This window comes from Crinia signifera, chromosome 11 (genome assembly GCF_055691185.1).
Source record: "Crinia signifera chromosome 11, ASM5569118v1, whole genome shotgun sequence".
In the NCBI taxonomy this organism is placed as follows: Eukaryota; Metazoa; Chordata; class Amphibia; order Anura; family Myobatrachidae; genus Crinia; species Crinia signifera.
Window position 1 is genome coordinate 60,350,952 of NC_139227.1, and position 18,503 is coordinate 60,369,454.

General features: G+C 46.2%; 2 protein-coding genes across 11 annotated transcripts in view; one reads left to right on the forward strand and one right to left on the reverse strand.

The window, feature by feature from the left end:
* Positions 1–10,732, forward strand: part of LOC146045815 (uromodulin-like) — a 122,530-nt gene extending 111,798 nt beyond the window's left edge. For 9 of the 10 annotated variants that reach the window (XM_083164891.1, XM_083164890.1, XM_083164888.1 and 6 more), the window contains 2 exons: positions 23–143; positions 10,508–10,732. In XM_083164891.1, the coding sequence (XP_083021017.1) occupies positions 23–143; positions 10,508–10,704 (318 nt within the window). In that variant the 3' untranslated portion in view covers positions 10,705–10,732. Of the gene's footprint in view, positions 1–22; positions 144–10,274; positions 10,416–10,507 lie in introns of all 10 variants that reach the window. The other variant, XR_014465620.1, reaches the window with a different exon arrangement.
* DRC7 (dynein regulatory complex subunit 7) overlaps positions 1–18,503 on the reverse strand; it is a 224,720-nt gene that overhangs the window by 203,066 nt on the left and 3,151 nt on the right. The window lies entirely within an intron of this gene.

The window sequence follows — 18,503 nt, forward strand, 5'->3', positions numbered from 1 at the left end:
CTAATGTATGTTTTCCTTACAGCCTAGGTCCAATCTTGGGCGACTTAGGAGAGAGGTGACTGACCCGTACAGGAAGGTGGTGTCTTGTGGACCCATACGATTGCACAGAAATGTGGTGTCCAGCGTCAAGAACCCAGAATCTGGTAAATGTCGAGCTTGTCACACTGTATGTGGTCTCCAGTACAGTAAGGGCAGGTCCTATAACCCCGGAGTGATGTGTTCCGCAGCCCGTAACATAGTAAAACCACTAGATGCCATTCCCATCCTGTGGGGCAGTGACTAAGTGCTTATACACAGTGGGGAGACGTGCACCAGGTGTGGGGCTTAGTGTTTTTACTATACCCACTGGGGAGATGTGCAGCTTAGTGTTACTATATCCACTGGGGAGATGTGCTCCAGCCGGGCAGCTTAGTCTTCCTATAAGGAGGAGAGATGCAAAGTATCTGGGCAGCTCCACGGTGAACTGGATTGTCATGCAGTAGTCACTAAGGGGGTGTCACTTCGCAATAGTAAGCACAAGTAAATAGAGATAAGTAATTGAGCTAGAACCAGGTGTCAATCGGGGCGAATGTAAATGGCTTATTACAATAAAATAACAATGATAAGCTTTATAGTCACCCCCCCCCCCCCCCTCCCCAGAGCCCAAGTCCAGCTGAGATATTCAGCGTCTGTTCCTATGTTGTCCTGGAAAATGGACCAATTTCTAATCCTCCATTCAGTGGTAGAGGAGTGGATCCCCATGTGTTGGATCATTAGCTGTATATTGGGGTGACATATACCCCCCACCCCATATGACTGCATAGTGATTGTGCCTGGAAAGCCAATGAAGGAGTCTGTGGATGGTAGTACTAGTCTTCCTCCTCATCAGTATCCATTCAGTGCAATCGGTAGTAAAGATAACAGCTCCCCGGCATATAGAAAATACTTCTTAACTCAGGGCCATCTTAGTGAATGGGCTTGAAGGGCAGCTGCCCTAGGCCCCCAACATGCTAAGGGCCCAAAGCCTGCCAGCCCCTTTGGCCATGTTAATATGTTGCGCTCGGCACCTGTCCCCTCAGCCCCGCAGGCTGTTTTTAGAGATGGGTCATTCGCGAACGAAGCAGTTCTTTTGAACGGATCCCATAAAAGACTGAGGGAGCCGCCGATCCCAAAAAGGTGATCCGTCCTTTTACTTTCAGTTTCGTTTTTCATTACAATGCATTTTTCTGATCTCAGCACTGCCACCTGTGGCAGCTGAGATGTACTAACTCTGGAGACTCAGTTCAGTGCTGTTACTGCAAGTAAAAGAAAGAATAACAAGGCTGTTGCTGCTAGGGATGGCCATCGGTGCAGACGCCATCAATGGTTGCCATCGATGGGATTCTGCACCCAGCCATCGATCAGTGTTTTTACTCAGTTATGTATGTTCTTATTTGTTCAGCTCACTGTTTAATAAAAAAAAAAAAAGGCAATCAATGATTGTAAAACAAATTATGCTTTGTTATTCTCAATTACCCCTTCTTTCAAAGTGAACCGTTGAGCCACCTAAAAGATACAGATCTTTTCACTGACTGATCTGCTGGATCCCAGCTCTCGTTAGTGACCCGTTTTGCCAATCGCTAGGCTGTTGGTCCCTTTGCGCTGCACTCCCCATCTGGTAGAATTCTGCTCTCCAGCGTCCCCTCCCCAGCTTAGCCTGTCTGGTGTCAGCGCACTCAGTGTGTGTCCGTGCACCCTGAGTGTATACAGGAGATCCTCCTGCTGTGCAGCCTTTGCAGTTTTACAGGGGGAGAGCTGATAGCACGCCCTGTGAAGTTGTCCCACAATGTACAGCATAATATACTAAAGGATGGCGCCTTTAGTGTAACAGTGCGTCCTGAGCTCCAGCTTACAGACCCGCCAGAGTGGAGTTGTCAATCACCGCCTATGTATCATTGCAGCGCTAACCCCAGCTGTCACCCTGTGCAGACTTCTATAGCACACACAGACCTTCATATTTTCCAACCATCCTCTGCTACAATGATAACAATAAGTTCCTGTACCATACACCTGCTATCAATCGCCCTCACACTGCTGTCATCCACCTATGGCTATATTTCCTCTACCTCCCCCATGGCAGCCATCACCTGTGGGTTTCCTCCCTTCTGGGTAGTACTTTGAAAGGAAAAAAAGACACCTGGCCTCCTATATATAGCTCCTCCTCCTTAGCCTCTGTCTTTTTTTCCTTTCCCTATCGGGTAGTGCATGTAGTATAGGAAGGAGTTCCGAAGAGGACAATTGATTCTTGGCTTACCCACCGACGCCAAGTGCGCTCCGGTAGGGTGAGGAAGGTGCGATGCCGGCCTTCTAAAAGAGGCATGGAAACGGAGCCTCTGGTGCTGCATGCTGTTCCCACGTGAGCACAGCTATAAGCGGCGGCGTCCTCAGGCAGCCGGCAGGAAGCTTTTTGCTAGCCGCGCGTGCCTGGCCTGGGTTAATCCATATTGAAACCGGGCGGGCGTCATAGGGGGCGCGACACGGCTGGGTGACGCGGAAGCTGAACCCGGAAGACTCCGCAATGTGGAGCCGGCACCGGGCGAGGGATGCAGCAGCACCAGTCCATAAAAACCCTATACCACCAACGTTAAAACGCTGCTGACAGTCCCGGAGAACACAGCTCCGGGCAATTCGTGCATTCCAAGCAGGATACAGCGGGTAAGAAAGAAACATGCTTTCTGTATTGAAGTATAACTGAAGGAGCACCATGTTATTGAGGAGTACTAAAGTGTTTTATGTGGCTTTAGTACTAGGTGTTCAAGCAGCTTGGATTGATGTTGTATTATACTCCATCATGGAGGAGGATAAACGGCAAGCCACTGAAAAGTCGGGGTAAGCCAGTGTGCTACCTGCTGTGTGTATGTATGTTTATAAGCACTCAGCTGGTAAACAATGTGCTTTATACTGTATATGCAGGTCTGACACCAGCAAGGAGAAGGTGGACCTTAAAGCAAAGCATAAGAAATTACACATTGCTAAATGCCTTGTGTGAAAAAGACATGCCTGATAAAAATGTAGGCAGTGTTTGTGAAGACTGCAAAAAGCCTCAATTATTGCAACCAGCCCATATGTCTGGCCTGGTAGATATGTTGAGAAGTGCCTTGGCTGATACATTTGTAACAAAAGATGACTTTGTAAAGTTATCTGGAAAAAGGAGTAGAGCAGCCCTCAGTGATACTTCAGCTGAGTCTAATGATGAAGCAACAGCTGAGGCTTTGCAGGATGATGATGTGGTGCAAGATTCATCAGAGTCAGATTTGAACCCTGATATGGTCGAAAATCTGTTATGCTTGATTTACAAATCACTTGAGATTAAAGATACTCAAGAAGATTTAAAGCTGCAGGATTTGCTATTTAAGGACAAAAAGAAAAAGGGAAAATGTTTTCCTCTATCTCAGTCTCTCTTAAAGATGTAATTAAGGACGAATGGAAGCATCCTGAAAAGAGGGTAACGGTACCCCTCAAAATTAATAAAATGTATCAGTTTCAGAAGGATCTGGTAACCTCTTGGGAAGAGCTGCCTAAAGTGGATGCAGCAATTGCAAGAATATCTAAAAACTACCTTGCCACTTGAAGATGTGAATATCTTTAAGGATCCCATGGAAAGACGCATTGAACTGGGGTTAAGAAAACAGCATTTAACCACAGGGGCAGCATTGAAGCCAGCTGCATCTATGGCAGTAACTTCAAGAGTTCTTAGAGGTTGGTGTCAACAAATGGAAACTGATTTGTTGGACGGAATTAAAAGATCTGAATTATTAAAAGGGATACAGAACATACAACTTGCAGTTGAATTCTTATGTGAAGCCTCAATGGATTCAGTGAGGCTGGCGGCTAGAGCCACAGCTGCAGTGGTCAGGCGGGCACTGTGGCTTAAGCCCTGGGCGGCTGATGCGCAGTCCAAAAGTAAGCTTCTTACACTCCCATTTCATTTAGATGAGATCATCACTAAGTTGTCTGGAGGTAAATCAGTCTGGTTGCCTCAGGACAAAGTAACCAAGAAAGGGTTTGGTAATAAGCAGTTTAGATACCAACCCCAGGATTACAAGGAAGCTAGGGCGTATCATCCTGGAAGGGGTTACAGGAGAAGTAACTGGTCATCCAGAAACAATTTTCGTGGCCAAAGAGGTCGAGAAGGGAAGTTCTTCTCACGTCAAAATATGCAATGACGCCAGAAGTCCAGAAGTGGGTGCCAGGCTATTACAATTCAGCCAGGCTTGGCACGATTCCACTACAGACAAATGGGTCTTAGAGATCATAAAAGATGGATACAAAATAGAGTTCAACAAGTCTCCAAAAAATTTCTTTACAGAGTCGCCGATTCCGGTAAACAAAGAGGAAAGAGAGATGCTGTTATCAAGCCTGGAAACTATGATACAGCAGAAGGTGGTGATAAGGGTACCACGGGGTCAAAAAACCCTGGGATGGTACTCCAGATTTTTTGTGGTCCAGAAACCAAAAGGAGGTTTCAGGACAATACTGGACTTGAGAAGGCTCAATCGATTTTGTTCAGGTGAGGACTTTCAAAATGGAGTCTATAAAAGCAATACTCCCAGACCTGAGACAGGACGTATACATGACGTCAGTCGATCTAAAAGATGCGTACTTGCATGTACCCATCTTTCAGGGACCTCAAAAGTCCCTACGATTCTGCCTGCAAGGAATTTTGCTATCAGTTCACCGCCCTGCCTTTCGGGCTCGCAACATCTCCAAAGACATTTACCAAGATACTTATAGTAGTACTTGCAAGGCTGAGGCGCGAAGGAATAGCGCTTTATCCATATCTAGACGATATTTCTTTTGTGTCTGCCACAATAAGAATAGCAGTAAGGCACACCAAAAGAGTGCTTCAATGTCTGACCGATCACGGTTGGCTCATAAATATGGAAAAAAGCCACTTGGTTCCAGTAAGAAAAATAGATTACCTGGGAGTTACTATAGATACGCAATTAATGAGTGTAAAGCTGACCGAAACAAGGCGTCAAAATCTGTTGGAGTGTATGCGGTCAATCAAAAGAAAGTTGGTGGTGAAGTCGGAGAACTGCATGAAAGCACTGGGCATGATGGCAGCAGCGTTGGAAACCGTGCCTTGGTCGAGATTCCATATGAGGAAACTACAGACGTGCTTTCTGTCTCAGTGGAACGGAGACAACAAAAACTTGTCACAGAAGATAGTGTTGTCCACCAGAGCAAAAGAGGACATTGTGTGGTGGTCAAACGAGAACAGATTGTAAAAAAGAAAATCATTCCGGGAGCTAGACCAAGTAGTAATCACTACAGATGCAAGTGGCACAGGCTGGGGAGCAGTGTGCGGACAAGATGTGACACAAGGTATATGGTCAGATGCAGACAGTCAAATGCGGTGACTCTGGCATGCAAATTCTTCAGCAGCAAGCTTATCCAAAAAGAAGTTGTGGTTCGAACAGACAACCAAACTGTAGTAGCCTTTGTCAACAGACAAGGAGGCACAAGAAGCCGGCAGATGATGCAGGAGGTAGAAAAACTGCTGAAATGGGCAGAAACAAGGTGGCAAGCCTAAGGGCAGTTTTTCTGGCCGGAAAGGAGAACCTATTGACAGACGGACTGAGCAGAACAATCTGTCACCCAGGAGAATGGGAGTTAAACCAGTAAGTTTTAGATATGCTGTCCAGGACATGGGGCGCACCAGAAGTAGATCTCATGGCATCAGGATGCAACAGGAAAACGCACACATACTTTTCCAGATTCCAGGAGCCAGGGGAGGCTCAAGTGGACGCACTAACAGCAGAATGGACGATGAGTCTAGCTTATGCATTCCCTCCATTCCCTATAATCCCGAAGTTACTAAAAAAGATACAAAGGGAGAATACATTAGTGATGGTAATACTGCCGTACTGGCCATGCAGGGCATGGTTTGCCAAGGTAATGCAAATGGCAGTCAGGGGGCCTTGGAAGCTGCCTCAGAGACCAGACTTACTGAAGCAAGGCAAAGTGATATGTCCACAACCAGAAGCGTGGAACTTGACAGCTTGGGTCTTGAAGCCCAGACCTTAAAAGAGAAAGGATTCTCAGAAACTGTGGTGGCCATGTTGTTAAAAGCAAGGAAAACCTCGACTTCTAAAGCTTACTATAAAGTTTGGAGAAGCATCCTTTTGAGCCAATGATGGAAATCCCGCTTAAATGGTTAACCTGGAAAGTAGCGTTTCTGGTTGCTATAACATCAGCTCGAAGAGTATCAGAGATGCAGGCCCTTTGGGCGGAAGAACCTTTTTTGAATTTTTTAAAGGACAAAGTGGTTCTTAGATACAACTTTGGGCAGAAACTGCGGGTTCGTTCTAACTTCCATGTTAATCAAGAGATCGTATTGCCTTCCTTTTGTGCAGAACCTGCTAATGAAAAAGAAGCAATGTTGAACACTCTGGATCTTGTCAGGGCGTTAGAAACCTACATACTTAGAACAAAGGACATTAGAAAAGTAAAAAACTTGTTCGTATTAACGGAAGGCATAAGGAAGGGATCCAGTGCATCAAAGATAACGATTGCAAGGTGGATCAGATGTTGTATTGAGGAGGCCTATAAAGTCAGCAACCTTTCACCCCCAAGGGGGTTACGAGCACATTCAACCAGGGCACTGGCTACTTCCTGGGCTGAAAAAGGGGCAGCATCTACTGATCAGCATCTAAATCAGCATCTGATTTATACACAACTATGTGTATGGGTACGTATGGGCCCTTCCCAGTGAATAAAACTGCTGGGGTACCACCCACAGGTGATGGCTGCCATGGGGGAGGTAGAGGAAATATAAGATTTTTACCTGATGATAATATGTTTTCCTCTACTCCACCATGGCAGCATATATTCCCTACCCAATGTATTATTTTTTGTATGCTAACTTGATTGATTTATATTAAAGCTGGAGAAATGAAGACACAGAGGCTAAGGAGGAGGAGCTATATATAGGAGGCCAGGTGTCTTTTTTTCCTTTCCAAGTACTACCCAGAAGGGAGGAAACCCACAGGTGATGGCTGCCATGGTGGAGTAGAGGAAAACATATTATCAGGTAAAAATCTGATATATATATTTTAGGTAGGGGCCCAACTGCATGGCTTTGCCCAGGGGCCCGTAATGCTGTTAAGATGGCCCTGCCCGGTTCAAAATTACAGACCCATTGCACTTCTCAATTCGGACCTGAAGCTTTATGCTAAACTTGTTGCAAATCGTATAAGCCCTCTTCTCCCTTCCCTCATAAAAAATGACCAGGTGGGTTTTGTCTTACAGGCCCCTGATAACACTCATAGGGTTATAGATGTTATTGAGCATTGTTCAACAGGGAAGATCCCCTCTTGGTCCTGTCGTTGGACGCCGAAAAGGCCTTCGATAGGCTCCATTGGGGCTTCATGCAATTAGCTTTGGAAAGGTTTGGCTTTCAGGGACGAATACTGGACTCCATCTTGGCCCTATACTACCATCCCTCCGCTAAAGTAATCACTAATGGTTGTCTTTCCTCAAGCTTCTAAATCACTAATGGAACACGTCAAGGGTGCCCGCTATCCCCCTTAATATTTTCACTAGCAATCGAGCCATTATCTGAACGCATTAGATGCGATAGATCCATTTCAGGCCCGGTAATTGGCAATTTCTCCCATAAGATCAGCTTATTCGCTGACTGTTCTATTATGCATCCTTGACCCTATAAACTCCCTTGCTGCTCTACATAACGTATTGGAAGAATATTCCAAAGTTTCGTACTATAAACGCAATACGAGTAAGACAGATGCCCTTCCGTTAGGCCTCCCGCCTGACTTAGTTTGCAAGTTGAAAGAAACTTATAACTACTCCTGGCAGCCTTGCTCCCTGAAATATCTTGGAATCCAATTAGCTCCTGGAAAACATATTATTGATTGTAATTATAACCCTTTGTTGAGAGTATTCTCTGACTTGACTAAAGACTGGATGATGCACAATGTTTCATGGTTGGGAAGAGTTGCTGCGGCCAAGATGGTCCTCCTACCAAAGCTGATGTATTTATTTAGATCTATCCCTAGACTTCCCCCTGCGTCCTTGCTTCAAAAATTTAACCAACTTATAACTAAATATGTTTGGAAGGGGGCTAGACCGAAGGTAGCAAAGAAAACATTAATAAAACCCTAAGATATGGGTGGTGTGGCGTTCCCAGATTTGGGTCGCTATCTCACTTACTGTGTTCTAAATCAAATTAGGGACTGGATTTCTCCTACCGCTCAAAAACCCTGGGTAGCCCTAGAAAGCTCCTATTCCCGCCCAGTCCCTCTCATTGATCTACTGTGGCTCCCCCCGGAGATATCACGTAAATGTGCAGTTCAGTGTAAATCTATTGAAATCTCATTAGAGGTTTGGCATAAAGTGGTGGAATCTACTGATAGAGCAACTCTCCCTGCCCCCTCTTTGTCTTTTAAAGCCCTTAAATCTATAATCCCTATTCCCCAGATAGATATTTGGGTCAATCAGGGCCTCTCTTCAGTGGGTGATCTATACATGGGCGGGCAACTCAGATCATTTATGGATCTACAAAATAATTTTAACATTTCAAAGTGGGATTTTTTTATTTACTTACAAGTTAGAAGCTGGCTCCAAGCGCATCTACCTGCCCCATGCCAATCTCCCTTCTTCCCTGCAAATCTCAAAAATTTATTGTGTACCCCCTCTCACAAGAGCGGAATCTCTAAATGGTATTTCCAGCTCCTCCCAGCCCCAGTTGGTCATAAAACAACTTCTCAACTACAGTGGGAAAGAGACCTACACGTGTCCCTTTCTGAGGACGATTGGGATGGTATTTTCAAGACCTGTTTTAAAATATCACGTTGTTTACACCATTCTGAAATGTTTTTTAAACTCATTCATAGAGCCTACTTTACCCCTGCAAGGTTGCAGAAGATCTGGCCATCCACCTCAAACAACTGCTGGAGAAGATGTGATTCGGTGGGAAACCTTATTCATATATTTTGGGAGTGCCCGGTGCTTCGACCCCTTTGGGTCGAAGTGTTCCTGCTGATAGGCCTTATACTTAACCACTTCATTGCCCCTGATCCAGCCCTAGCATTGCTGAATATTTTTCCGCCATTTTTTTCTGCCGCTGACAGATACGTAGTTGGCCATGTGCGGATTGCCACCAAAGCCATGATCGCTAAACTGTGGAAATCAGATGCTATCCCTACCATAGACTCCATTCGCAAAAAAGTTCACAAGCATTACACTCTTGAGACTTCAGGAGCAAAATACTCCCCTGCGCCAAATTCAATACTGATGAAATGGCTCGGTTGGTCCCTATACTGTGACAAAACAGGCACTTCAGATTTGTTTAGTGATCATAGTAATAATGGCCCTTAGACTCGGACTACCCCTCTTAATCCTAGAGTCAGATTGTACTTCTCTCTTTATATTGCTCAAACACTGGTATGTTTATGTGTACTCCCCTACTTTTGTCGTTGTTGTTTTGACAGAGATACTTTTCTGTAATACCTCTGTATACCTGCCAACCTGTAAGCAGTTCGATGCAATTGTTATTCTAGTATTTCTTTGTCACTATACATTTCAATGTACCCTTCCCTCCCCCCATTTTCTTTCTGTACCCCTTCCCCCTTACCAAAGTACATGTCAGTCAAATTTTCTTGCAATCAAAAATGTAATGTTTAAAAAAAAAAAAAAAAGATGGCCCTGCCTACACTGGAAATGTCTCTGCAATGAGGTAAAGTCCAGGAATTGTGTTAACACTAACTCATTTCACTGCATGTATGCACCCATGCACAGACCAGACACCTCTTCCAGTGTTGTTGTCTAAACCAGTCCTGGACGTTTTACCTCGTTGCAGAGACATTACCATTGAAGGATGTATTTCTATATGCCGGTGAGCTGTTACCTTTACTACTGAATTGATACTGATGAGGAGGAAGAGTAACTACCATCCACAGCCTCCTTCATTGGCTTGCCAGCTATCGCAGTCATACAGGTGGGGGTGGTATGCCACCCCAATATACAGCTAATGATCTAATTACATAAGGATCCATTCCTCTACCACTGAACGGATAATTAAATTGGTGCCTTTTCCAGGACAACATAGGAACGGACGCTGAATATCTCAGCTGGACTTGGGCTCTATGGTGGTGACTATAAAGCTTATTGCTATCTTAACAGGTTTTATTTGACTTATTTCCAGGTGGTGTTACATTTGTAATAAACAATTTACATTTGCCCCAATTGACACCTGGTTCTAGCGCAGTTACTTATCTTTATTTTTTCTTTAGATTGTGGAAGGAGCTATGGGCATACGTAGCAGCAGAGCAGCCATCTTGTATGGGTGTAATACATCCTATCCTCTGCATTGGCTCTCACTGAGATGTCCAGGAGGAGTATCCTGCCCATAATATGGCTGCTTCCATGTTCAGGTGCTGTACCAGAACCTTTCCTGTGTGTCCATGCATGACTCTGGTGCCATGTTGTCTGCTTCTGTCATATAATATGTCCTGCATTATTCCAGGTCTTGGCCCACTTATTCTCCCGGGATCTATTGCAGCCGGCACAGTACTCCTTCTCCTCTGTTCTGTTGCTGTTGCTAAAGCAATAAAGAAGTCTACAAAGCAGATGCCCCCTCTGCCATGCTGTCCCCACCCCCCCACCCCCTCTGCCATGCTGCCCCCACCTCCCCTGCTGTGCTGTACCCCCCAGTCTATATAAATAAATAAATGTGCCTTACTCTAGTGTTCGTAGTCTCCTGGAAGGTTTATTTTATAGGAGGTGGGGAATCTGACTGACTGCAGCATTAGATCACTGCTCTGTGTGTGTGAGGATTACTGGGTGGTGCCATGTCTTTAAGGTGCCTATACATGGTACAATTATTGTATACAATATCGCATCTCATCGAGTCTTGGTTTTGTGATGAGATCTAGTACAAAAAGTATGTGCAGCATTATTGTATACAATAATTGTACCTTATATGAGCACCTTAGTGTGTGATAATATACAGAGCAGTAGGAGGGAGGAGTCTGTGCTGTAAACAGTGTTAAAAGGGCGGAGCCTATGTTCTATACAGAGCGGTGATTGGCATAGGTTACACACAGACTAAAGCGCTGTCCTGTCTGTAGGTATCTCTATTCAATGAGAATTCCGTGGTTCAGATGGGAATCGAATTTTCAACCACAATCCCACGATTATTTAATTCAGCACTCATATTACCACACTGACCTGGTGATAATGCCCTATATGCACACAGGGTTTTTTTTTTATACACAGGTCAGATCACCTTGTCCATTCTGTACCACAGTGGGGGTACGAACTGGGTTCCTGGCACAATAACAAATACTGACCTGGTGGAGATGCCCTGTATGCACACAGGTCAGATCACCTAGTCCCTTCTGAACCTCACTGAGGGTACAAACTGGGTTCCCGGCACAATAACAAATACTGGCCTCTGATAATGCCCTGTATGCACACAGGGGTTTCTTTTTACGGTAGGTGGATTCTCTACACAGTCGGCTCAGGACTCTGTCACTGCAGTGATTTATACACGTATGACATCTGTACTGACCTTAAAACCAGACCCTATGTTCTCATCAAGGTTTCTGTCATATCACAATGTACCTTCCACTACTCAGCACTGCACATATTAAATCCCATTTGCATGTACACACCTCACCTCAATGAGAGGCCCTATATGCCTCAAAAGTTATCTCTGTATTCCTCCCCAGACAGGTGCTCAAAGACTTTCATGCAGCAAGTTCATCCATAAAAATTAGCAGTTTTTTCTTCTTCGGGTTTCATGGTACCCACAGGGTGACTTGGGGTTGTAGGCAGAGCCGGATTAACAATGGGCCTGATGGAGCTATAGCTCCAGGCCCACTCTCCAAATGGGTCAGGGCTTTTGTAGCTGAGGGTCAGGGCTTTCCAAGGAGACCAGCCCTGCGTTGCTAGCCCCCCGGGAACTGGAGATACCGCCAGGCAAACCTGGAACGTTTTCCCCATAGGATAACATGGGACCCACTAATTCCGACCTACACCCAGTTCAGCGTCTGCCAGTTACCCCTACAGCATCACAGAAACTCGAGGTTGATCTCAGTCGAACCCAAATCGCTGGGCCTTCAATCTAATACAAGGCTGGATCCATATGGGTGAATTTGTTCCAGGGATATTGCAGGTAAAAATATATATTTTTTTTCATTTCTGAAATGTAATTTCATGGCTGTTCATGTTGTTTGAGGACAGATTTCTCTGGAACCAAACGGCCCAGTTTCACGGGACCAAAATCATTCGAAGGCTACATGTAAATGGGTCAGTTGGTTCCGAAGATATAGCTGGTTGTTTAAAGAGGGGCAGGGGTGGTTTTATCTCCCCCTCACACCAGAAAATGCAGGGACTAGGCTGGTGTAAAAGGGGAACGCCCGGGACTGTCCCTGCATGATCCTGGGACCATATTCCTGGGTAAGTCCCTGCATTTTCTGGTGTGAAAGGGGTATTATTTCAAATAGCCAGGACATGCAGTGCTCTGAATACAGCCAGGCAGCCCCCTGCTCTCTGCCCAGCTGTCAATGGCTGTCATTTCTGCCCGGCGGCGGCTGTCCCCCAGTTATCGCGAGCATGTATTCCCCCCTTGGCAATGAGCATGAAACCCCTGGCAATGAACATGTAGGTAAGCAACACTTATGTAGCATAATTTTTAATAGGCATTATGGTGTTTGGCATAATATGTAATGGAGATTATGGTGTGTGGCTTAACATGTAATGGGCATTATGGTGTAAATTTTTAATGCGCGCCTTTGGCGCACAATGCCCCTGTTTATGAAGCATATTGTGCATTATTGCTCAATCTGTTTGGTATAGTGCAGGCATGTCCAAACTATGTCCCTCCAGCTGTGAAACTACAAGTCCCATCATGCATTGCCACAGTTTTGCAATTAGGGAATGCTAAAACTATGTCAAGGCACGCTGGGACGTGTAGTTTCACAACAGCTGGATGGCCACTGTTTGGACATGCATGGTATAGTGTGTATTTTGGCTCAATCCATGTGGCATAACATGAATTTTGACTCAATCTGTGTGCCATAGTGTGAATTTTTGCTCAATCGGTGTGAAGTTTGTCTCATTCCATGTGGCATAATGTGTAAGAAGCAAGAACAGTATAAGGGGGTTACTATTGTGTTGCATGATTTGTATAAGGAGTATATGGTGTGGTAAACTTAGGTTACCACATAAAAGGTGACCTATTGTATACCAAGTTTCGGTTTTCAGTATTTTTTTTATGACACGAGTGCCGCCTCACCCTGCAAGTATCTTAGGACATCGCCGTCCTGCGGGTGCACCTTTGGAGTGCACCCACCAATATATCTCCCTGCATTTTTCTTATGCCAGCCCCCTGCCTTTTCCAGACATATATAATTAGTTGAAAGTATTTACACAAATAGAGACACACCCAACCAGAACACTGGTCACCCCCCCCCCCCCCCCCCACATTATTAGGTTATGGCCGCAACCCCTATCATTGCGCATAATAGGCCCTTGATCATTTTCAGCTCCAGGCCCACTTAGACCTTAATCTGGCTCTGGTTGTAGGCGACTCAATTTTTTTTGTTGTTGCAGGCAACTGTTGCACCATTTTTGTCAGTAGGGATTGCCTGTGGCAATCCCACAAGTGTTTTGTTTTTTTTAATTAATTTTTTGATACTTGCTTCCTAGCACGGCGCCACCAGTAGGTGTATTTGTATCCAGAAATACACTTAATTTTGACATTTACTATCCCGAAAATACAGCTATTCGTATTGATAGTACATCAATATGATTATGAATACGAATTTCCGTATACTGTACATGCACCCGAGATCCTCCATACAGTACGATCGCATGTTGCATACACAATCCCACAATCGGGCTGCAGCTTGTGCCACTTACCTACATGCTCATTGCTAGGGGCTTTATGCATGATGCCAAGGGGGGCTAAAGTTGCTTGTTGCCAAGGGGGGCTAAAGTTGCTTGTTGCCAAGGGGGGCTAAAGTTGCTTGTTGCCAAGGGGGGCTAAAGTTGCTCGTTGCCAAGGGGGGCTAAAGTTGCTCGTTGCCAAGGGGGGCTAAAGTTGCTCGTTGCCAAGGGGGGCTAAAGTTGCTCGTTGCCAAGGGGGGCTAAAGTTGCTCGTTGCCAAGGGGGACTGAAATTGCTAGCAGGGAGGGAAGGTGGGAGTAATCGTGCAGATCAGGGAGGGTGGGAGTGATAGTGCAGAGCAGGGACAAAGGGTGGGAGGGAGTAGTAGTGTGGAGTGAGGGAGTAGTGTGGATATTCCCCCCCCCCCCCCCGGTCAGAAAGTGTGTGGTCGGCACCCCCGCCTGCTCCCTGCTCCCCGCTGTACCTGGGAGACGTGCACTGCTATTTAAAATTCACATCTAGCGGTCCAGCAGCCACCAGTTGATTGGCTGCTGGACCGCAAGCTCCTATTGGCTAGCGGTCGACGTGAATTTTAAATAGCACCACGTCTCCCGTACACAGCGGGAGACGGCGCGGCAGACAAGAGAGCCGGCGAGCTCGCGGTGCCGGCACAGCTCCGGCGCCATGATAGCTTCCAGCGCCTGGAGCTGGTGCTCCACCGGCACTACCCTCGCTATGCCTCTGCCTGAAGGAGAGGGTCAGGTAGGCAACCCTGAGTTACCTTGGCGCGCCACACACAGGGCACATCAGGAGGTTACCTCAGGATTGTCTACCTGACCCTCTCCTTCAGGGACACAATGCTCTGTTCCTGGACTGCCCTGGTAATGTATGATAGCCATCTACCTAAGCAGCCATCAGCATCACCAATGGTCACTACAAAAGCCAGGTAGGTAACAATAAGCAGAGACATTACAACAGGGGCGGATTGGGGACTAAAAGTGGCCTTTGAAAATTTATGAAAGTGGCCTCATGTGGGTGGCAAAAAATCAATAGAGGGTTGAGCCAACATAACAGTAGGCGGGATTATTACATCCCTATACTTAGATTCATTGTTGACAGGCAAAACTAATGCCACACACCGTAATGCCCATTTCACATCATGTCAGGGCTTTACACATTTTCATAAAATAGGGATAGTGCGCGCCACAGGCGCTCGCCAAATATTCACACCATAATGCTTATTACATGTCACACATCCATTACATAGTATACCACATGCAACAATGGCCTGTCAGGCTTGCTGGTGCTGGGTCCCCCAACTAACGACTACACTAGTGCCGTACAAGAACCGTTGTTAGTGTTACCTATGATTTTTATATTAGCCCACAAAGGTATTTACTGCAGACTTTGTTTTAACCGTAATCCTGTATTAAAACATACATCGCTCTCCTACATACTCCATCATTTTCATACATACTGCACATTCACCATTCTAATACATACACCAATCTCTTACATACAACACTGCCACTCTCATTCATACATACATACATGCATGCATACACTGTTCCCATTCATCGCATCCCTCCCTTACGCTAGTGCACACACCGTAATCCTGTATTAAAACATACATGCAGCCCTGGCAGAGAGACAATCATTTTGCATATTCAGTAATGCTGGGCTGCTGAAACTTAGTCAGTTGATGCCACAGCCACTGGACTGCTGAGAGTAGTCTTCTGCTGCTGTGAGAGGACTCAGAGCAGGACTCAAGGGAGCAGGACAGCAGGAGCCACGACTGAGGACTCCAACTGCTGCCAACACAGGTTTCTCCCGTTCTCCTCCTCCCACCCTGCCCATGCACAGTTTGCGCCTCCTGTAAGGTGCGCGGTGACGTCATGACGTCCCAACGCACAGACAATCACAGACTCAGAGTGAGACTGTCACTCCAGAGTCCGCTGCCCCGCCTCTTCCCAGTGCACTTCCTGGCGAACAGTGCCCTGCCGGCTACTGTCCTGCCTCCTCTCCAGGCCATGTATGTTATGTAAAATAAAAATGAGTCCACGGCCGTCGCCGATCAGTGGCCGACCACGCCACACGCAGCGGCGGTGTCCACTGCACTGCCCCCTCCTGAGGCGGAACAAGCTAGTTGTAGGCCCAGGTTCAAAAATATGGTTTGGGCCCCCCAAACAAACACAAAAAACCCACTTTGTGGCTTTTTGTTTTGTTTACTGCAAATTTAGAGCCCATTACACACTGTAGTGCCCTTTACACATTCACACACTGTAATGCCCATTCCATATAATGCCGCACACAGTAATGCCCATTACACATTGTTACACACCATAATGCAAATTAAACATTATACCGCACACCGTAGTGCCCATTCCATAGTATGCAGCACACCATAATGCCTATGACATATTATGCTACACACCATAATGGCCATTATACATTATGCCACACACTGTAGTGTCCATTACAAATTCACACACTGTAATTTATTTATTAACCGTTTCTTATATAGCGCATACATATTTTGCAGCGCTTTACAGAGTATAGTTGAACATTCACATCAGTCCCTGCCCCAGTGGAGCTTACAATCTATGTTCCCTACCACATGTACACACACAGACATTCTAGGGTTAATTTGTTGGGAGCCAATTAACCTACCAGTATATTTTTGGATTGTGGGAGGAAACCGGAGTACCCGGAGGAAACCCACGCAAGTACGGGGAGAATATACAAACTCTAATGTATAACTGTAATGCAAATTACACATACCGCACACCGTAGTGCCCATTGCATATTATGCAGCACACCAAAATGTCAATGACATTATGCCACACACCATAATGCCCATTTAATATTATGTTGCACACCCTAATGCCCTTTATACATTGTGCCGCACAACGTAATTTACATTATACTGCACAATATAATGCTCATTACACTTTATGCTACTGTAATGTTCTGCAGCACTCCTGCTTATACAGTTAGCACATAATGGGGCAGATGTATTAAGCCTTAACAAGAGATAAATGCAAGGGTGATAAAGAGAGATAAACGTCCAGCCAATCAGCTCCTTACTGACTTTTTTCAAACACAGCCTGTAACATGGCAGTTAAAGAGTGATAAATGTTCAGCCAATCACCTGCTATCACCCCTGCATTTATCTCTTGTTAAGGCTTAATACATCTGCCCCAATGCCTGTCTGTTACACATAATGCCCCCAATAGTGTCCATTACACACAACGCCCCTAGTAGTGTCCATTATACATAATGCCCCCAGTAGTGCCCCTTACAATAGTAATGCTCACTTTTTTTTGCAGGCTCGTATCAGGCATTCATGGAAGGAGCAGAGTGCAGAGCTGCCACTGGGTCCTTGTGTATTGTGGCTCCACTGCTCTGCTGCTGGTAGGGAGCTTCCAGTTGTCTGGAGCTGCTGTCGGCTAGAATGCCACTTTATGGTGTGCCAGGATGGGGCAGATTAGAATCAGCTTCATGGCTTGGCTGGAGAGGGGGGCAACATCAGGGCTAGTCGGGGAGTTGAGGGAGTGGCAGGCTCTTAGCTGGCTCTGTGGGGACAGGGGGAAAGGAGCGGCAGCTTCATGAGCATATCCGCGGGAGCTGAGAGAAGCTAAAGAGAGAAATGGGAAGGAAGGAAGATAAAAAGGGAGAGAGAAAAAGGATAGAGAGATGAGAGCAGAGCAAGAGTTGGAGAGCAGAGAGTGAGAGAGATGGAGCGCAGAGAGATGGAAAGCGGAGAGTAGGGGTGTAACAAGAGCTGAGAGAAGTGGGAGAGAGAAAAAGGGAGAGAGAAAAAGGAGAGCGAGATGGAGAGTGGAGAGAGAAGGAGAGCAGAGAGAGAAAGAGAGAGAAAAGGCAGGAGAAGAACAGAGAGAGAGAGAGAGAGAGAGAGAGAGAGAGAGACAGACAAGGAGAGCAGGGAGTGAGGAGAGCAGAGAGCAAGAAAAGGAGAGCAGAGAGAGAGAAGAGGAGAGGAGAGAGAAGGAGAACAGACAGAGAGAGAAGGAGAACGAAGAGGAGAGTGGCGAGAGAGAAAGGAGAGTACAGGGAGCGAGAGAAGGAGAGCGGTGAGAGAGAACAGAGGAGAGTGGCGAGAGAGAAAGAAGGCGAGAGAGTGAGAGCCCAGAGACACAAGAAGAACGCAGAAAGAGAGACAAGGTGAGCGCAGAGAGAGTGTGTGCAGGGAGAGAGAAGAGAGGAGAGCATTCAAGAGAGAAAGAATGAGAGAGAAGGGGAGCACAGAGAGGGAGAGAAAGAGGAGTGCGCAGAGAGATAGAGAAGGAGTGCACAGAGAGAGAATGAGAGAGAGGAGAGTGCTTTCCATGTCTCTCCCTGTACTCCTCCTCTCAAAGTGAGAAAAAGAGGAGAGTGGGGAGGAGATAGAGCAGAGAGGGAGAGAGAGAAAGAAAGAGAGGGAAGAGTGGGGGAAACAGTACCCAGCAATCCCCCCCCCCTTTCTTTACTTCTGTACACGAGGCAGCAGGTCAACAGCAGGTGTTTTGAGGGTCAGGGCAATAGGGTGCCCATAGAGGAGGCTGAGGTGGCCGGTCCCGCAGAGGGGGCGGGTCCCGTGGAAGATGCAGGCAGAGGTGGTGGGTCCT